This window comes from Anticarsia gemmatalis, chromosome 18 (assembly GCF_050436995.1).
Source record: "Anticarsia gemmatalis isolate Benzon Research Colony breed Stoneville strain chromosome 18, ilAntGemm2 primary, whole genome shotgun sequence".
Lineage (NCBI taxonomy): Eukaryota > Metazoa > Arthropoda > Insecta > Lepidoptera > Erebidae > Anticarsia > Anticarsia gemmatalis.
The window spans coordinates 9,345,270-9,365,214 of record NC_134762.1 but is presented as its reverse complement, the minus strand read 5'-3'; the positions used below and the strand labels follow the sequence as shown (position 1 = coordinate 9,365,214).

The window sequence follows — 19,945 nt, the reverse complement described above, 5'->3', positions numbered from 1 at the left end:
AATAACGTTAGATTCAAATGCCCTAGTGAAATAACATCCGCCCGAACTATGGTCTGACAGCTTAGTAAAGAGCCTTAGCATGCACGATTTATCTAGATTATAATAAAAGAGCTGTATGAAAGAGACGACAGACGGTCTAAATTCCAATTTTTATACCTCCACCAGCCGCGAACCTCGCACACGAGGTTCTCTACTTTGTTGTTGGACTAAAGTTTGTAATGGCCCAAAAACGTAGTGAAATAACATCCACCCAAACTTTAACCATATGTCATCAAAATGTAATACTAACTTTACAAAAGAATACACTTGACTAAGACAACATGAGTCATTGCATATAAAATTATTGATGATTAAGGATCACCCAGTGCACCACTTAAGTTCTATTGATACAAATAAACTCTGCATTGTTGTGACTCATTTGTCGGTACTTGTTGCTCTTATTCGACAATTTTACCAACATGTGTCATGTTTGTTTAGTGCATTTGTTATTTACACTTGTTTTACTTGTATACCGTAGTTAATGTAATTACAATGTATATTACAACTACTAATCCAACTTTAAGAATTGCTATCCTCCTGATATTCGGGTACGGCGGCCAGTTTCAATGAAACAAACCCAGCGTGTCCAAATGTGTCCCGTCCTCTAATAGGACGGTGAAACGGTTAAACAGACACGACCAGTTATCGGTCAGCCGCAGGACCGACGGCTCTACGTGTTCTCCGAGGCACAAAATCCAATCGGAAATCTCTGATTCCTGACAACCAAATATTTGTCTTAAGCCAAGATTCGAACCGGGAACCCTCTTAGCGGCAGTTAAAATGCTATTATAAACAAACAGTTTGAACTACGAGCAAAAAAAAGTTAAAGAATAATATGTCACCTCATTTCCAGTACTGTAGTTTACTGTTATAAATAAGTACCTAGTTTTAAAAAAAATCAATCACTCCTGTGATATAAATCCAAATCAAGACAAATTTATGTATTTTACATTATTTAATTGAAATGTTATATGTTTTCAGTGACTTGTCGTTCAAGAAGGGCGAGACGATACTCCTGCAGAAGAAACTGGATCCTTTCTGGTACCAAGGAGAGTGTTCTGGAAGAACTGGCATGTTCCCTATCACTTATGTACAGGTATGTAGTACATGATATAAATTTAAACTGAATTATAAGCTCAGAGTTAGTTACGCTCATTGGCCGTTACAGAATTAAGCATCTTTGTCGTAGGCACCACATTGATAGGCGTCCATTTTTGTGGTATTCTCAGCGTCTCCTTTGACTACTGCGCATATATGCATATTGTATAATATATTATACAGAAGTAAAAGTTAATTTTTGTATTTAAATGAATAAATAAATATTGTTTTTCAGGTGGTGATTCCACTTCCAGTGGCAACTGCGCTGTGCAAAGCGTTGTACGACTTCCGGATGTCAGCACCTGAAGAAGAAGGCTGTCTTGCGTTTGACAAAGGTACCTATGCACATTATAACTCACTATTTAACTCATATATGTCCACTATGGAGGGCAGTAAATCTCCTCCACGCTAAAGTCGCGCCTAAGACGTAAATGTTGACCAACTTCTTGTTCGGGACTTAACATTTTCGGAACGGTTGATCACTTGAGCATACTGTGTTAGATTTTTCAATGATTTTTACATAGAACAAATATTTTTGTAAAAAGGTTTTGTTTTGGTCTGGTTGTTAATTATATTTTAGAAAATTGTGTTTTTAACATAAAAGTATTTTATAATTTCCAGGAGCAATAATAACGGTACATCGACGTGTGGACGACAACTGGGCGGAGGGCCATTTGGACCAGCGCGTCGGGATATTCCCCATCGCGTTCGTCGAACTGAACCAGTCGGCACGACAGCTTATGAACAGGTGAGTACTTACACATTTATATAGAAAAACATACCTTATAATCGACCAGAAAGTTCAATGTAATAGCCTATACGAGTACATATATACCTATAGTTAAACTCCAAAGAGGTTGATTTTGAACACGAAAGTAGCCTTTGTTTGACCCTCGGTTTTCTTTTGCTACGCCAAGTTTCATCGAATTCGGTTTAGCGGTTTGGTCGTCAAGGCTTAACTGTCTGACTTTTGCATAGTATAGTATAGAATGGATGAGTACCTTAGTCAAATTATTTTTGTGTTCTATTCAAAAATTCTATAACAGTACATAATTTACTCAAAACCGACGATGAAAAAAATAAAGCTAAGCTAAGCATTTTTACTAAGTATTAAAACATTTAATTCGTTATTTCTGATTGCAGTTCTGCACTCAATCGTCCAGTACCGCCAGTACCGGAGCACGGTCGCCCATCTCATTCTGATCATCGACACCATGCGCAGGTAAGTTATTACTAAAGTCATGCAAACATCAATTGAACTAAACAAAGTTATTTGACGCCTGAGAAGATTTCTAGAATAAAACAACTGTAAGCTTTGGGACGCGTGTCACAAGCAACGTGCATAATTTGTCATTAATTGTTTTATATAGAACACTAGCCGGCAAACGTTGCTTTGCTATATAAAAAAAAAAACACTTAGGTGTATGAAAAATAGATGTTAGCCGATTCTCAGACCTAGTCAATATGCTCACAAATTTTCATGAGAATCGGTCAAGCCGTTTCGGAGGAGTATGGCAACGAAAACTGTGACGCGAGAATTTTATATATCAGATTATAACGTGAAATGTTTATAAAATTAATTGTATATCTCATATTTCAGCAACACCCACACCGCTACCAACAAATGTCGATGTCGACGCCCGCCACCGCACAGAGCAACTATCAAAACATGGCGACCATGAGCCAATCACACCCCAACTACCACGCGGCGCAGACCATGTTGGCCCAACAATCACAAATATTGGTGCCAGTCAACCAACACGCCGTCACGGCCATCTCTCACGGCGGCCTCGTCACCACTACCGCTGTACCGAGAAACATCATGGAACCGACGCAAACAAAACACTCATTGGATCTAATACAATTCACAAACATGCACAACAAGTCCCACCAAGGCACTATGGGGATACAAAGCGTGTCTAGAATCAATGAGAACTACGACAGACTAAGAACAGTGAAATACGACAGCTACAACTCGACCCCAGTACATAAAGTGGAGACGACATATCAGAATGTTAGAACGCATGAACATTTTCCAGTATCCGTCGCCAATTTCAATACGAGCAACGTTTCCTCTGACTCCAGTTCGAGTATGAACACTCCTTCGGTCGGAGTCAGTTCTACGACGACGCCTAACACGAGCTCGAACACGAGTACGTGTGAGAGCGCCGAACCGAGTTTGCCGAGCTCTCCCGACAACAATACTGAACGAAACGCAACCGTAATAGCTTGCAATACGACTCAGAATCAAACGGAAGAGGAAACGAACAACGACGAGTCGCTCAACACTTCTATGGGAGTGTTGAGTTTGAACGAAAGTTCGACGGCGACGAATACGTCTTTGAACGTGAGCTTGCCGCCGTCCGAGAGTCCAAAGTTGAATGCTTCAGGTGTTAGCAACACGTCACAGAACCAAGGCGAGGGGCAAGAAGGTGCAAGCAATAGTGATCCTTCGAGACTCGACGCTCCATCGTCTAGTAAGAATATGTTACGTTCGAGCGGGCCGGATTCTTTGCTGAACTTCGGGCTCGGGCTGCAGGCGGCACTGTCGCCATCTCACGGCAAAGATGGGAACTACATGGTAACGAGAGCGCATAGAGATCATCATCATAGAGAAAGAGAAAAGAGACACAGTTTGACGCCCTCCACGCACTTGCAAGGAAATCATACTACACAGAATAGGTAAGAGGGGTTTTCACTGCTTCAACTTAACTGATTGCATTGGTAATTTAAGGTTTATATTATGACATGGCCATACTTAACGTGGCACAAGGTAAAGACGATCATAGATGATGACGTGCAAAAGAATGTGCCTAAAAATGTGTTCTTAATTTTTGATTATTTAGAGTCGAAACACACTTAAATTTGGACACTTGGAACCTTGGATAGAGGTGTTTTACTTATTTGTTATACTATAGTGATTACTTTATATAATTTTGCAGACACTCAGCCGAGATCGTGGCGACCAGCCTGCTGGACGCGGCGTGCCCCGGGCCGGCGGGGGCGGCGGGCGAGGCGCGGTCGCGGTCGGAGCGGCGGCGGCGCCGGTCCCGCAGCAACGAGCGGCCGCTGCCGGCGCCCTACATCGCCATCTACCCCTACAAGCCGCAGAAGCCCGACGAGCTCGAGCTCAAGAAGGGAGGCAAGTCTTATATTGCTAGTGTTGAAGTTATCATGCACTCAATAACAGCTTCAAATAATGACTTTAGCCGCTTTTACACACGCAGCGCACCCCTCACACACGATTTTCTTCGCGGGCGCAGACAGATGCGCGCGGCGCGTGGTTTTTCCTTTCTCCTTATATGCGCGCTCTTTCACACGCCATTGTTGTTTCATGCGATAAAGCGTTTGTGTGTAAAGAGGACTATTCCCGCATAAGTGCCACGCAGTTTATAACCATCTAATTGATTGAAATATACAAACAATATTTTATCGAAACATCCAACTTTTTGGGAGGAGTTAGATGACAAATACACATACAGAAAAATGTTAAAATAGTCACGTCAGGGGTGTAGGATGGGCGATGTCGAAAAATGTGTTCAATATTTAACGGTTTAGACTTTTCCTATAAATATGTAAGCTAAAATAATGTTTGTTTTTATAAAGGTATCTACACAGTGACGGAGCGTTGCCGCGACGGCTGGTATAAAGGGTGTTCGGAGCGATCGCAGCGCTGCGGCGTGTTCCCCGGGAACTACGTCGCGCCCGCCGCTAATATACGACCTAAACATGAAAAGGTAAGCTCTTCAATATTAAAAGTGGTTATATCGTATGATTAAAACATCAGATAGATAGTTATCAGACAATGAGTAATTCATTGTACTTAGAAGATAGGCGACGAGATTCACGCGTGTAAAATCTATATATACTATCTATACTAATATTATAAAGCTGAAGAGTTTGTCTGTTTGTTTGTTTGAACGCGCTAATCTAAGGAACTACTGGTCCGATTTGAAAAATTAAGAGATACCCCATTTATCGAGGAAGGCTATAGGCTATCTATCATCACGCTACGACCAATAGGAGCTGAGTACCAGTAAAAAATGTTACAAAAACGGGGATAATTTAGACCCATTCTCTCTTATGTGACGCCAGCGAAGTTGTGGGAGTCAGCTAGTTCATTATAAACTATCATGTATAAATTAATTTAACAAAAAGTTAGGGTTTTGTTAAGGAGTTACGTGCCCTAGCTTTAAGCACGTGTCTCCTTCCGGAATAAAGGGGAGTTTATGCCTTAAATTGATTTATTCAACCATGTTTTCCTTTTTATAGCAAAACCCGTCGGTCCCGCTGTCGGTGGGGTGCCCGTCACCCGCGGGCTCGGTGCCGCCCGCGCCCGACGCTCCGCCCCGGGCCCGCTCCCCACCACCCACTAACTGTACGTAACATTACTTTTTTAATGTTTTATTTTTAAATCATTTATTCATATAATAATACAAAATAGTGTTTTACATGTATTCTCATATTCTCCTCGCCAAGCTATACAGCTTGTTGGCGAGATACGCTCGTTTACATGTGTCAGAAGATTAACAAAACGAAACATCCGTAGCAATGCTCAACCAAAGTAAATAAAATTGTCCTTAAAAATAATGTAATTTTTGGGTTGAAGTTAAACCATATTGAGAGGTGTAATTTCTGGTGCCTTATTAATAGGCAATTAAGATGTATTTTTTAGGAAATCTAAAACTGTAATATTTATTTTTTTGTCCTAGCCTTTCTAAATATTTTTTATTCATGTTTTAGGTTATGTAGAAAGGTGATATAATTAATAACTGATAATGCATTTATGAAATAAATAAATAATTTTACAGCCCAACCACTAACATACCCTTGGAGCGCGGCAGCACAAGCTCAACAAACCACCCCGAGAACTGAAAAGGTAAATCTTATCAAGTACATAGTAATGTTATCATTTTAGTAATAGTACTATTGCTACTTCACATAATACATGCCTAATTAAACTACCGACCCAAAGAAGACCATTGCGCAAAATATTTTTGCGCAAGTCAACTTCACCACAATAAAACACTCATATTATTACAGCCGAAAGAAAAATCTAAGTCGGAGAAATCGTCGATATCTACGGGCGGCATGAGTCTTATGAAGCGGCTGGCCGCTATGAAGAAATGCAAGTCTCCTCCCCCGGCCGGGTACAGTATGGACAACCCTGTGTTTGAAGACGGACCCGGGACATCTCTGATGCTCAACTTGCCGCAACAACATCACCCTGTACATGTTAGGTAAGTTGATATTGTGATAAAGCCTTAGGGCAGACGACAATATGCGGTTTCTCTTATTACAAAACATTTTCAAATTGACGTTACGTACGTTTTGAATAAAGATTTGTAGGTTAATATATGATATATCAAAAATGACAAATTTATTCTTATAATATGTCAAAGTGCCATATACTATTAAGCTAAGGATACACTAGACTGGATGATAAATGTCCCACGTCATATTTTAACGACACGTAAAGCGAAGTCGAACAATATCGTTCGAACAACAGAGCGAAGCATAGCATGCCGAATTAAGTCAGACAAAGTCGCATCACATTGTTGACTGTTGATATTGTTTAGTGTATCTTTAGCTTTATAGTACTTTGGATACATTTTCAAGACAATAGTTATTATAGAGACAGGATTCATTTAAATATAATAGTGAAAACGAGAGTTGACAAGCAAAATATAAAAACTAAAAAACGCACCATTAATGAATCTACTTAAATCATACTAAATGACATTAAAAAGCGATGTTTGCTTAATCCTGTAAAGGCATAATGCAATGAAAAAAATTTTACAATCAAAATCCATACATATAAATTTGTCGTGACTGACTGATAATACCTAATCATCGCACAGGCTATAGAAGTTAGAAACATGAACGGGCGAAGCCGCGCGGGCCCACTAGTAATATACAAAAGGTTATAAAAAAAAAAACCTCGTGACATAATCATATGTTTGCATTGATACTGTATTGTAGCAGAAATCTCTAGAAAAAGCGATTTAATTATTTCTTTCAAATATCAGATACGCACGCTTGCGCAAAAATACGAACTGTAATATTGATTTGCGCAATTTTATACCCATACGTTGCGCAAATCTAAACTATTAAGTGAGAAAACACGTTAAATATAAAGGAATTCTAAATCAAAATACTCATATTTCATTGCATCATACCTTTACATACCACATTCAGTGTAAAAAGGACATAAGTAATTTCAAATAATTATCCTCTTACGTCTTTTTTCCACTGGAAGTGCTTAGCATCGCCTGTCTAACATGTTTGTTGAATGTACCGACGTGTTTGTGTGCTTCAATGTTTGTTCTAACAGCACTCATTGTCACTGCATTTTGTTCACTTGTGTTCACTATCGATTATAAAGGACTGATAGATGTGGCTCATAAGACCTTTCATCTTATTAAATCATAGGTTTCCGAATTTTTATGGAGTACATTTTCAAGGAAAACAGATTAAACTTGTTTCAAAACTATGTTCATTACTTTGTTTGTAATATTTAAAGCATAATACATACGTTAAATCACGCCTTCGTCCCATAGGAGTGGGCACAGACCAGAGAATATGATTTTAGAATTTATAATTATTGAGAACTGACACAAAACTGATCACATACTATACTTGTGACGTCATTATGTCAGCATTGCTATAAGCGTGTTAGACTTTTTATAAAGAGTAGCTTATTTGACTGGTAGTAAAATACTGTATTCCAGCGCCTTCCTTTGCATAATAGTTACGCATATTTTAAAGATTTTTCGTTATCATCATGTTTTTGGACAAGAAGATCTAGCGCCCCTTAGAGGCGGTATCGCTCCCGTTGGAAACCCATGACTTTAAACCAGCCACATATGTATTAAATTTTGTTGCCTATCTATTATACCTTTTATGTCCGTGTGTTATATGTCTCGTAAGAAAAAAAAAATCTACCAATTTAATTTTTTTAGTTTTCTGGCTCAAAGATTTATTTAAAAATTCATGTTTAAAATTTTGTTTGTCTCATACATATTGCATTGTATATTTTTTCATACGAGACGTTTATTTATTTAACTGTTAACGGTTAAATCAATAAGAGTACTGCCTCAGACGGAACCACTACTAGGATAGGAATCGAAAATAAATGATATACTCAATACATTTAAGTTATTCACTTGTGTTTAATTACTAAAGAGATGCATTTGTATTAAGATGTTTTATATTCCTATTCAATATTATTGCTCTCGTTGAAGTTTGTTTATAGTAAAGTAAAACTGACGATAACTAGCATTGTTGCTTTCATGTCACTTACTTAGTTCCCATTACTCTAGCTTCGTTTCAGTCGAGACGTAGTACAGATAGAAGAGAGATAAATGTTAAACACTTATATTTCGTTCTTCAAATAAACAAAAAACTACTATAACTTATAGTCCATAGATTTTCAACCTATTATAGAAAGCCTTCTTTACAAGACAAAAAGAGACCAGTGCCCCCCTTTACATAACAATTTTCCTATTTTAATATACATGCTATGTATAGCAAACTTTAGCACCCACCACAGGGTTGGACCTCTTTACTGTTCAATAGGACAAGCTCTATTGTCCTTCGGTAGGTAGTACAGTCCTAGACGGGAACATATAGTTTAGTAAAATCGTTATAGTTCGTGCGGTGGGTGGTTTCTCTCTCGTTGAGAACCTACACTCTACAATGTATTGGAAGTATTAGGTATAGTTGGTGCTAGGAGTGTAGGAGTGTAGGAGTATAGGAGTTTAGGAGTTTGGGAGTTTGGGAGTTTGAGAGTTTGGGAGTTTAGGAGTCTAGGAGTCTAGGAGTTTAGGAGTGTAGGAGTAGTGGTTCCGTGTGGGCGCGAGTGTAGAGCGCGGGTGTCGCTAGGTCGGGCTCGTGCCCCTCGCAGCTGCTGCGCGCGCTGCCGCCCGCGCGCCACAAGGAGCGCGCCCCCGCCGCCAGCGACCACCACCACGTGCACAGGTTGGACACACACACACACACACACACTTGTCACTAACATTTTATATCATTGCATGGTTTGGTTAAAACTCGTATAAGTGTCGCCAAACAACTTGAACAATTTCAAACAAACGATTATAAGGGCCGCTTGGAAATAATTCCTAGGTGGAGCCCGTGGCTTAGTTAACAACAGGCCCGGATCGATTCCTAAGGTTAAGCTACGCTTGCCAAGGTGGTTCTGTGGATGGTCGACCATCTTATTCATATCGAGTTGTTCCGTATTTCGAAGGGTACGATTAATTATGTGTCCCGGTTGTTATTTTCAAAAATCTTTGACAGTCGTTAACTGAAGTCAACAGCTTGAAAATCTTACAACCAGTCCTACCGAAGGGTATAATTATAACCCAGGTAACTGGGTTGTAGGCAGTCGCTCTGTGTATAATACTGGGATCCAGCTGCATCCGGTGAGACTGGAAGCCGACTCCAACATAGTTGGAAGAAAGGCTGGGCTGATGATGATGGAAAGAATTGCTAGGTGCAATGGCGAGGGCTATTGCCCGATTGGTAGGACAGTTAATCGAGAATCCTTTGTACAGCGGGTCTACGTTTGGCTTGCTTTCTAAAACATCCACTTGTGTTCAAGTTGTTTGGCGACATCTATACTACATTATTTCCAATCTCAATTGTTCCTTGAAAAATATTTTTAGATTTGATTTTATTCGATGTAAATGAGTTGTTAATATAAAGACATGGGCATGACTATTTGTAATCCATATAGCTTTTTTATTATATTTACAGCATTTTGATTCAATCAAGCTATCAAATAAAGCTTTGCAATTAAGGCTAACAGTATTTATGAATATTGTCTAGTAGATCATTAGTTATTTTTACAAACGGAATCGTCCTTTTTTTATCTTTAGTGTATTTAAAAATTCTATATAATAACAAGTTTCGTATTTCGTTAGCATATAAATAGTTATCTTTATACTATTTTACTCCTTTATTTATTTTTAAACTAAATATTATCTGTTTTTGGGCATGGTGTCGCATTTGCAATGTTGCTTTATTTCATATCATTCACGTATAAAACGGTAATAATGTTAATTTCAATTTTAACTAATTAATCAAATGCTTGACTAATCTACTTATATTTTACCACAACTATATTTACTTATATGTAATTTTATAATTATAATAACTAGAGTACTCTAGTAGTTAGTATTAAACAGGGTTCGAAATTATGTACAAATAATATCTGTAATAAAGTACGCGCCATGTAACTTTGTGTGTCTGAACGCCTTCGTGTTCGCAGTTGTTTTGCGGTGTTGGTTGTAAAGGTTCGATATAGAAACTAGTGTCTTGTTGTAAGACCAATCGTATAATGCATATTAGCTTACAAACTAACTACATTTATAGAAGAGATGTGACACACACCACAGTTTGCTACTGCATTCAGATACACAAACTTATTTGACGCGTTAATTTATTCAATGATATTCGTAAGTCATTGTTTATTATCTTTGCAATTTCGAACCCTGATTAACTTAAGCTTTGTGTATTAAACATTTAAGATACGTTCGTGTATATTTCAGAGCGACTACTGAGAATCCTTGGCAGTCCCAACATCGTAAGTCGCAGTCGCTCGACGTGACGGCCACGAGGCGGGACCGACATCACTCACAACCTGTCAAAGAAAGGTAACATCTCTTTTACTAAGGTCAATTCTGGGTAACTTTGAATCATTTGGGTAACATTGACAGTGGGAATATGAACTAGTTTCGATTTTCTTTTCATATGAAAACAACACAATGGAGAATGTTAACAAATTTGGATTATAAGCTCTCCATATTCTCTGTTAAAAATAAAAAATACTAGTGAAAGAATTACTTTGATACGTCAATTAGTTTCCGATTTATAAGTAAAACAAGTTGTAACAGCGCGAGTCGGTGTGACGTCATTGTACATTACGCTAAGTTTGGCTCACATAGTCTTTTTTAATAATATTTACTATTATTACACTTTAAATGTATTAAGCAGACGAAAACACAACAAAATACTGCATAAGCTATTACATCTACGGCTGTAGACTTGATATTAAGCGGGATGCGGCCCGCGTGGCATGGTGTACTATGACGTCACGCTGTTAGCGGGACTCGATATTTTTTGAAACTTTGAATGCTTGTAAAATCAAAACTACTAGGTATTTTTGACTAAAACAAAAACTAGTTTTCATGTACATGTACAGGCTTTATTGGGTCAAAATTTCAAACGATTTGGCATACCTAGTAACATTCTCCATTGATAAAGGTTTATTTTAGTTATACAAACTTATCAATTGTGTTGGTTTCTGTACTGACTGTACTTACACACTACTTGTACGACAACACTTAATATTATAAAGGCCCCTCACCTGTCTGTTTGGCTATTTGCGATAAACTCCAAATCTACTCAACGAGTTTTCTTGTTGTGTCCAAAAGATTGAGTGGTTCTCCGATTTAGTTTAAATTTGCGTGAGATGAGCCGGTAGCCAGTTGCGCTCACCGGTCGGTAAACGATCTGTGGGTTAAGCAAACCTTCCCCCGGTCATTCCAAAGATGGGTGACCGCATAGTGGTATTTGAACAGGTCGTCTACGTATTTCGGAGGGCACGTAAAAATTCGGTCCGGGTTGCGGTTAATTAAAATAACAGCCGTTAAGCGACGTCAAAGGCCTTCGGGCGACTCGAACATCTTTGACACTAGGTTGACCACTAACCATACGACAAGAAGTGTGTGAGATTTTGTTTTCGATGTAACCTAGATGCATCATATCGGCGATGTCTTGAGAAAATGTCAGGTGCTTAGAACTCGTAACCGGAGTCCTGTATGACAAGATGTATGGATGAGAATGAGGCAAGGGAAGTTTTGTAAGGATCGCACTATGTGGCGTTCTTTGGTCGCTGCCTACTCCTATGGGGGATAAAAGTCATGATTTTGTTTATTAACGACCCGACGTTTCGATCGAATTACATCGACCGTGAGTAAACAAATAAGGTATTCTAACCTTTAATTTTCAATCGCGTTTAAGACTCGTTACATTAAAATTTTGTTTATGTATGTATTTTAAATCAATGTTTTTTCTACAGATTTCGCTGTATAGTCCCGTACCCGCCGAACTCTGAGTACGAATTGGAACTGAAAGTGGACGATATAGTGATAGTGTCAAAGAAACGCGGTGACGGTTGGTACAAGGGCACTCTGCAGCGGACCGGCCGCACCGGCCTGTTTCCCGCCTCCTTCGTACAGAGCTGCCCGCAAGAATGACCAAGGCCTACGCCCTCTAGGTTTGGGACCCTGTTTTAGTTTTGTGCATTGTGTGTGACCTATAAAAAAAAGATTCAAATTAATAAATAGAAATAGTTTTTTTTCAAGAAGGTATATAATTGTCACAACCCTAAGTGAAGGTTCATATCTGACGGAACATACGTCGCGTATTATCGGTCGCGCAACGCCAGAACAGTCAAATGTATAGAAAAACACTCGACCGTTCACACTCAACCAATGATGCGTCGGTGCGAAGCCCATACAAATTAAGTTACGCCCGACGCATCGTCCGTCAGACTGATATGAACCTTCCCTAACTCTCGATCAACTAGGGTTTCCAGATAAAGCCTTATTGTTTTGGTAATGATCTCGAAATTTCCGACCATAGACAATGAATTACTACATTTAATTTTATAATGGAATATTCGCAAGAGCGTATTCGTGTGAAATAAATAAAAAAAGGAGAACAATGTCCTACATAGTTTATGAATTAAAGGATTTTCAGTGCGTTTCACGTGTTCTATATTTCTAACTAAAATGGGATGAAAATGCACCATTTATTTTAATATATTATTTATGCTGTTTTAACTGTGAAATTTTAACGTCACAATAAAATTAACGGTCACATACAATTTACATGAAGTGAAAAGAACATTCTTAGAATAAGTTAGAATTACATTTTTGTACCAGCTAAGATTAACAAACAAAGTAGTTGAACAGTAAGAAATAATGTACATGCGTGATAACCCTGTGTGTATAGATAAGTAGAACGGGGTAACGCACACATGCGTATGAAGGAGCTGATTGGCTGTTGCAATGTGTGTTAATCATAGGGATGTGCAGTGAAAAATATATTTAAGATTTTTTAAAATCAATAGCTAATTTATTATGTATGTATCTTTATATTGTTATTAGGTGAAATATATGTTTTTTCAACGCAAGATTTTTAAGGCTAGACCAAATTTAATATTTACCCAGTTTTTTTATACCTTTTACATATAAAATTGTTACATAGAACTATGGTTATTTTTACCCCCTGCCATGCCCTACATATATTTTTATTACTTGCTTAACTTTACAAACAAACGTAAGTAGTATACTAATATTTTGTACTAAAGTACATAAAACTTTTGGTCTAGCTGTTATCTAAAAGGGTAGTTTCTATTCAAAACACCACCTTTAATAAGTATGTAAACTTGAAGTGTGTCATAATTTAATCGAAGTAAAAGTAAATTATGGTTCTTATCAAAGAAAATCTTTTGTTTCCTTATCTATAAGTGTCGGATAATCTAACCAATTAATAAAAAAAGTATTAAAAAAAAACAGCCGATGCTTCTTCTGAAACGAATTCAAGTGGATTTTTTATGAGCTCATTCTCGATAACGGTCCTGTGGGTGGAGCAACCTTAGCGTGGACAGTCCATAGATGGGTGACCGCATAGTATTTGAACTGAGCGTCTTCGTGCTTCGGACTATATACTAAACACACAATAAGTTAGTGAGTGTTTTATCACCATTTTATCTTATTATTAAGTTGTTTTAGAAGCTACCCTGCCCTCTTTCGACTGAATCCCTACTGCCGCTATAAATAACTTTTATAATTTAAAACAATTTTCTTTTGAAATAAAACAAAGTGGGCCAAAAAGAGAGTCCATGATAAAAATGAAAGTATTTTTGTAGTATTAAAGTTAGATCGATGGTACTAAACCTTTAATGGTTAAATTTGAATCTTAATTTTAACTGTATAGAGCGTATTTTAGTGTAATAGATGATTTGATATGAGACATTAGGAAACTGAAAACTATAACATATTTACTGCCCGTGACTACAGACCCGTGAAGCTACGCTCACGGATTATCGAACCATTTTTTTTGTTATCCCTTTCCTTAAAATTTCGCATGTCTTAAGAACCAATTTTACAAAAACAATTAGTCGAATAAGTTGAGCCGATCTTGAGTTTTGCGCTTAGCAACAATTTTAGCGATTCATTTTGATATAAAAGATTATCAAAAATAATTCTTATCTAAGATAAATGTTAAATTGTGAACCAATTTTAACTACTTTTTTCTTAGCAAACGGGGTTTTTTTTACTTAAAGTTGCAAGACCCCCCTTTTTACAGTATCCGTCTTGGTAATAATCGTCGCATAAGCTCTGGCTATTATACAGTGTTTTGTCACTTTTAATACATTATAAAGCTGTATATGAGTGAAAAGGACAACTACTAATCAAAGCTTACACGACGTTTATTAGTAAGACAATACGATAAAATTTGACGCTTTTTTAATGTAATATTTTTTCTCATGTCTCTATTTCCAAATCGTCTATAGCTTTAACTACACTTGCATGCATACAAAACTGTATCGAATTAAACAAGATATTTCAATTAAATCTAGTGATAACGATTTTTTTCCAACGAAATATTCGAAGCGCCAGTTTTTTTGCAAGCAAGTATATTTTAAAATTTTTACATATAGTTTACATCAAGCTATTTTTAATTTTACATTAGGATTCCATATACGCTTACTATTTTTTAAAGTTATATTATTTTTTGTTTAAGACACTGCCATATTATTGTTTTTTCCTTTTCTATAGTACACGATTAACTACTATAAGTGTAGCTAAATAGTTAATTCGACTATTTATACTATAGTGAAATAATAATTTATATAAAAAAACGTTTTTTGGGGTTTATTTGATGAAATTAAGACTGTATGATACCTTAGTAAGTAGTTTTATAGTTAATCGTTTAACTGTAAATGTAATGTTTAGCCATTTTCATATAAATCAGTTTGTATTTTAGTTGTAAGGTAAAATATTGTTGTACCCATTATTGTGGTCTGATGTGTATGTTGAAATCTTGTAAAATTGAATTTATAAATGTTTTCTATTTATACAAAAAACGTAATATTTGAATATAAACAACAGTTGATTTTAGTGTAAAAATATTTTAGATGAAAAATTTTCGACTTAGATTCTGGTAAAAAATGTTTCATGGCAGTTTATTAGTGATTTAGAGAATAAGTATTTCACTGTATTGGTAAAAAAGTTGATAGAAAAAATTAAAATTAATTCCGTTATTTTAGAACATCAGTCCACTATTAAAATGGAGTATATTCAGCGATTTATTTAGCACGGCCATCTTGCCATATGAAAAAAAAACTTGGCATCTAAATTGAACATAATATGGCAATTGGCCAGTCCCCTGCATGAGTACGTAGCACCTAACTGCGTAACAGCTCAAGTGACCACATGGTCTAGTTATAGGTATTATTATAGAAACAATTGTACATTCAATGTCTTCTATGTATTTGTATAAAAGAGAATTTCATCACGGAATAAGCACTTTATATTGTACTAAAGTGATTGTTCACGTTTAGAAAAATTCGCACCGAATTAGTACCGACATGCTTGTAAATATTCCCCCCCAACTAAAAGTAATGCGGTTTTAAGATTTTTTTAAGAACTTTGTTGTGAACTGATTTTTTTAAACGTATTTATTTTATGATATGTACCTTAGACACTAAGTACCTTTGTAACAACGAAAGTTTGTTGAATTCTTCTCTGAAACTGGGACACAAATTATATTCTGTAGCGAATGTAAAATAAAGTTTAAATGTTCAATTTATTGATAATTTTATTCAATATTTTGTAATTTTATAAACCTGACTAGATTTTTTTACTTGCAACATTGTTCTAGTGTTGCAAGTATTTAAAATGTAGGCGTCATCGATCGTTGTATGTACCTTCATACTCGAATACTCACTATTTATTAGTAAACTTTATATATCTGTGGAATATCACTGAGTATTCGGAGAGTCGTCACGACACGACCACGTGACGACGTCGACACGTGAAGCAAGTTTGTGTCCGATATGTTTTGTATAATGTGCGCTTCTATTATAAATTTTAAGTGAATCATATCGAAGTTATATTTAGGTGATTTCGAAAAGAATTAAAATTTCTTCGTAACACACTTTTGTTTTATTCAAGTACATATATTCCTGTTATCTCTAAACTGACACATGATAATCTTTCAGAAAATAAAACTATATTTGGGCCGTAACAAACGTGCGAACTGCGTCATACTTTATTTTTATTTCGCCTCTCGCTCTCACTTACAGGTTTTATAAACAATTTGTTACTTTGCCACAATCCTATCATCCTTTTGACTATGACGTAGTTCGAACGTTTGTAATAACCCAATTATACCAATCAAGACAGTAACTAAAATAAAACTGACAAAACACATTGACATTTATAGTAACGACACTTCAAAGCTCGTCCTTTACTAGTTGCAGAAGCTCATCTTCGTCCTGCCCCCACTCATCAGGGTTGGAAGTCATCTTGGAAATAGCCTCCATACGCCGTTCCATAGTCACCTGTTCGAGAATATGTTCCATCCTCATATGCATGCAATCATTGAACACAGATGCGTATTCACAAACTTCATATATACCTTCAACCACTTTAGAACATTCTCCTATCGCATTCTTCAAACGTGCCATTACATCACTGTCTTCGCCATATACCAGCCTATTTGCATCCAACAACTGCTCCTTACTAATCTTATTATTCTTTATCATCATATTTCTTTTCAAAATACAAGCAACGAAGCATTTCCCTTGCATTGAAGACTGAGGTATTCTCTTCAAGAATTTTTCAACATCGGCCATCGATGCTTTGACTTGGCGCGCGCATTCCGTCAAGTTTCTTCTAAAAGGCTCTACATCTTCCGATATTTTCGAAAATCGTTCCATATGCTCTTCTTTAGTTAATGGAGTAAATGATACGGTTAGATAAAATGCTGTAGCGAAAAGGGTGAAAAGAACAGCGGAGAATAGGTTCGTGAGAGAGCGACTCATTTTTTCGTCCGTATTTGGTCGCGTGCGTTTGCTATTGCTCTTCATTATATTGCAACTGTGTTAACTAATTGGTCGTTAGTGTATCGTAATCTGAGTTACATTGAAATTGAATTGGTTTTTGTGTTTGTACGTTGAATGGAAAGAAAATACGGGAAACTTGCTTCCGTAAGTTGAAGGGCAGGTTTTTACTGCTACGTACCTAAAGTAGCAATGTGTGTGGGTGTTCAGAATTCATCAAATACGTAGTACCTACCTACAGGAACTTAATTATATTTAAAACCAACCATAAGGCTCTTCCCCCTTTCCGAGCTAGTGGTGGATTCAGTAATTGTAACGACTATCATAAGTGTCAACATTTGACATACCTAAATTAATACCTCATATGAAATGATTTGATTTTAATTTCACGTAAGAAAAATCCATTCTAAATTTACTATTTTTCAGACGAATCTTGTGTGAAACTAGTGCAGAACAATAGATGACGTGTAACATAGTAACTTACACAATACAGTTAACAATCTCGGTTGTAAGTAAGTATTTGATAGTTTGATAACTAGTAAGTGAACTATTAAACTCAATTAAGGAGTAGGTACCCTTTGTTAACCCATGATTGCCCCACTGTCAGGCAAGAGTCTCCTCCCAAAGTGGGAGGGAGAGTTAGGCCTCAAGTCCACCACTCTAATCAAATGCGGGTTGGGGACTTCGCATTCTTTTAAGACTTAATATATGTTAAAGAACTTATTGCTATGCTGTGTTTCATCACGATGTCTTCCTTCACCGTTGAAACAATTGATCATTTCTAATATGTGTGTTGCATCGGGATTGGGCCGTCGACGATTTGTGTGAAAGGTGCAAGCTTAGACTGGCTATCACTGCTATGCTTATAAATTTTTAATTTTTAATAATTCATGTTTAATGCAGGTACTTTACAAATATTATTGACTAATGTATATCACACATATACTCAGTTATCATGGGTAATATTAAATCGTATCATAAACTTGTTTAGTTTATGATAGATACGATTTCATTTAATTCACAAAATACGTGCTCTCCTAGGCGCAGAGGAAATCGACTGTACCTTTATAACTCCAATGATTTTAAAAGAAAATCTCAGAGAACTTTTTGGCCGACCCGGTATCGTAACCTGAGATGTCTGCGCCTTAGAGGCAGTCACTAACTAAGTAAATATAGTTTAAATGTCAAGGCACAACTTCAATTCGTATGCCCCGCTGATGTCAGTCTTATGTGGGTGGCAACAGATAAATGCGTTTTTACAAACAAACCGTGGCCAGACCTGATAAAGTTCAACCGGAAATATGAGTATATTTGAAAACTTCATTGGATTTGGATTACCTTAAACCTACGCATAATAGCGCTAGACTATTTGGCGCGTTGTATTGCCTGTGTAGGCGTTCAGTCGCGTTATAGACCCTTTTTTTTACGTCAGGAAAATACATTTCTGCATGTCCCGCGCCAGGGAAGAAGCGGTGGTAGGGCTATCCCGCCGGCTAGGCGTTCCGGCTTTAAATTTGGGCATACCTACCGACTAAAAACCTGACGGTGTTCCTTACATAGTCACCTAGTGGTCATAACGCGGTACCTCCAATTGGATGCTCCGCGTCCCGCGTTATAAGACCTGCAATAATTATAATATTGTGCAAATAGTTTGAACAATGAAACTACCTACAGGCCATCTGGCTTATTTAAAACTCAAGCTGTTAAAATGATGTAATAGGAGACGAGATACCTAACACGGGTCTCTTGAGGATATTCTAAAATAAAAAGAACAGCGTCCGTGGTGTAGTGGTTTAAGAAGGTTCGCCACTACCAGTGCGTCCAAAGGTCATGAACTTGATACCTACACGGGTTCGAGTGTGGTTGTACTTTGTGTCCGTTGTTTTTACCTAAGCATGTAAAAATCCCCGTGACACTAGAGCAATTCTTAGTGCGGGAGCTGTCTTTGAAAAAAGAAAGAAATGGCACTTAAAGTTGGCTCTCCTCGGAATAGAAACCGAGACACGATCAATCAAGATCATGAGACCACAGACTTCTTTATCGACTAGTATTAAAATGGTTAATTGAACTAGGTACTTGTAGACACAATTTGATACGTTTCAAAGCAATTAGGTACTTACATTATAGTTAGTATACCGTGAACAACCAAAAAAAAACCGGAATGCAAAACGATTTGTTAGCAAATAAATTAGCCCAGTTATAGCTAACGTATTCTGTAAAAAACCGGCCAAGTGTTAGTCGAACTTGCGCATGTAGGGTTCCGTACCATCTCTAATCTAAATCTCTCATAATGCCAATATATTAACTAATATTATAATTGCAAAAATAACTATATCTATTTGTCTATTCTTTATGCCTAACTGACTTTACCGATTGAGATAAAATTTCGTACAAAAATGAGTCGCAGCCTGTTAGTATCTATAATAAAATGGCAAGAAATGACAAATTTCTTGTATATCTTGTACGTAAATATTTATTTTATTTTACATTGTTGTTGCAACTGCAACAGAAATAAGTACTTACATTTGTAAAACATAACTGTCTAACGCAGACCAGTGTGAACTGTGAAGTCCTAGAACTTAATACTTAGTGCACCGATTTTGAGTGAAAGTCAGTCAAGTCAGTGAGATTCCCTCACTGCGGAGGACCCTCCTAAAAACAGATTAT

General features: G+C 37.0%; 2 protein-coding genes across 3 annotated transcripts in view; one reads left to right on the top strand and one right to left on the bottom strand.

Moving 5' to 3' along the window:
• The window catches only part of POSH (SH3 domain containing ring finger posh), a 44,832-nt gene extending 28,463 nt beyond the window's left edge, over positions 1-16,369 (top strand). The window contains exons 5-17 of one of the 2 annotated variants that reach the window (XM_076125791.1): positions 1,021-1,135; positions 1,373-1,472; positions 1,759-1,885; positions 2,281-2,359; positions 2,738-3,819; positions 4,080-4,279; positions 4,744-4,874; positions 5,410-5,515; positions 5,949-6,016; positions 6,181-6,377; positions 9,022-9,117; positions 10,689-10,793; positions 12,221-16,369. In XM_076125791.1, coding sequence (XP_075981906.1) covers positions 1,021-1,135; positions 1,373-1,472; positions 1,759-1,885; positions 2,281-2,359; positions 2,738-3,819; positions 4,080-4,279; positions 4,744-4,874; positions 5,410-5,515; positions 5,949-6,016; positions 6,181-6,377; positions 9,022-9,117; positions 10,689-10,793; positions 12,221-12,398 — 2,584 coding nt within the window. In that variant the 3' untranslated portion in view covers positions 12,399-16,369. The remainder of the gene's footprint in view (positions 1-1,020; positions 1,136-1,372; positions 1,473-1,758; positions 1,886-2,280; positions 2,360-2,737; positions 3,820-4,079; positions 4,280-4,743; positions 4,875-5,409; positions 5,516-5,948; positions 6,017-6,180; positions 6,378-9,021; positions 9,118-10,688; positions 10,794-12,220) is intronic. The other variant, XM_076125792.1, reaches the window with a different exon arrangement.
• Positions 16,365-17,320, bottom strand: LOC142980425 (uncharacterized). Its single transcript, XM_076125793.1, has one exon. The coding sequence runs from the start codon at positions 17,303-17,305 to the stop codon at positions 16,670-16,672; it is 636 nt and encodes a 211-aa protein (XP_075981908.1). The 5' UTR covers positions 17,306-17,320; the 3' UTR covers positions 16,365-16,669.
• Between the last annotated feature and the right edge of the window lie 2,625 nt (positions 17,321-19,945).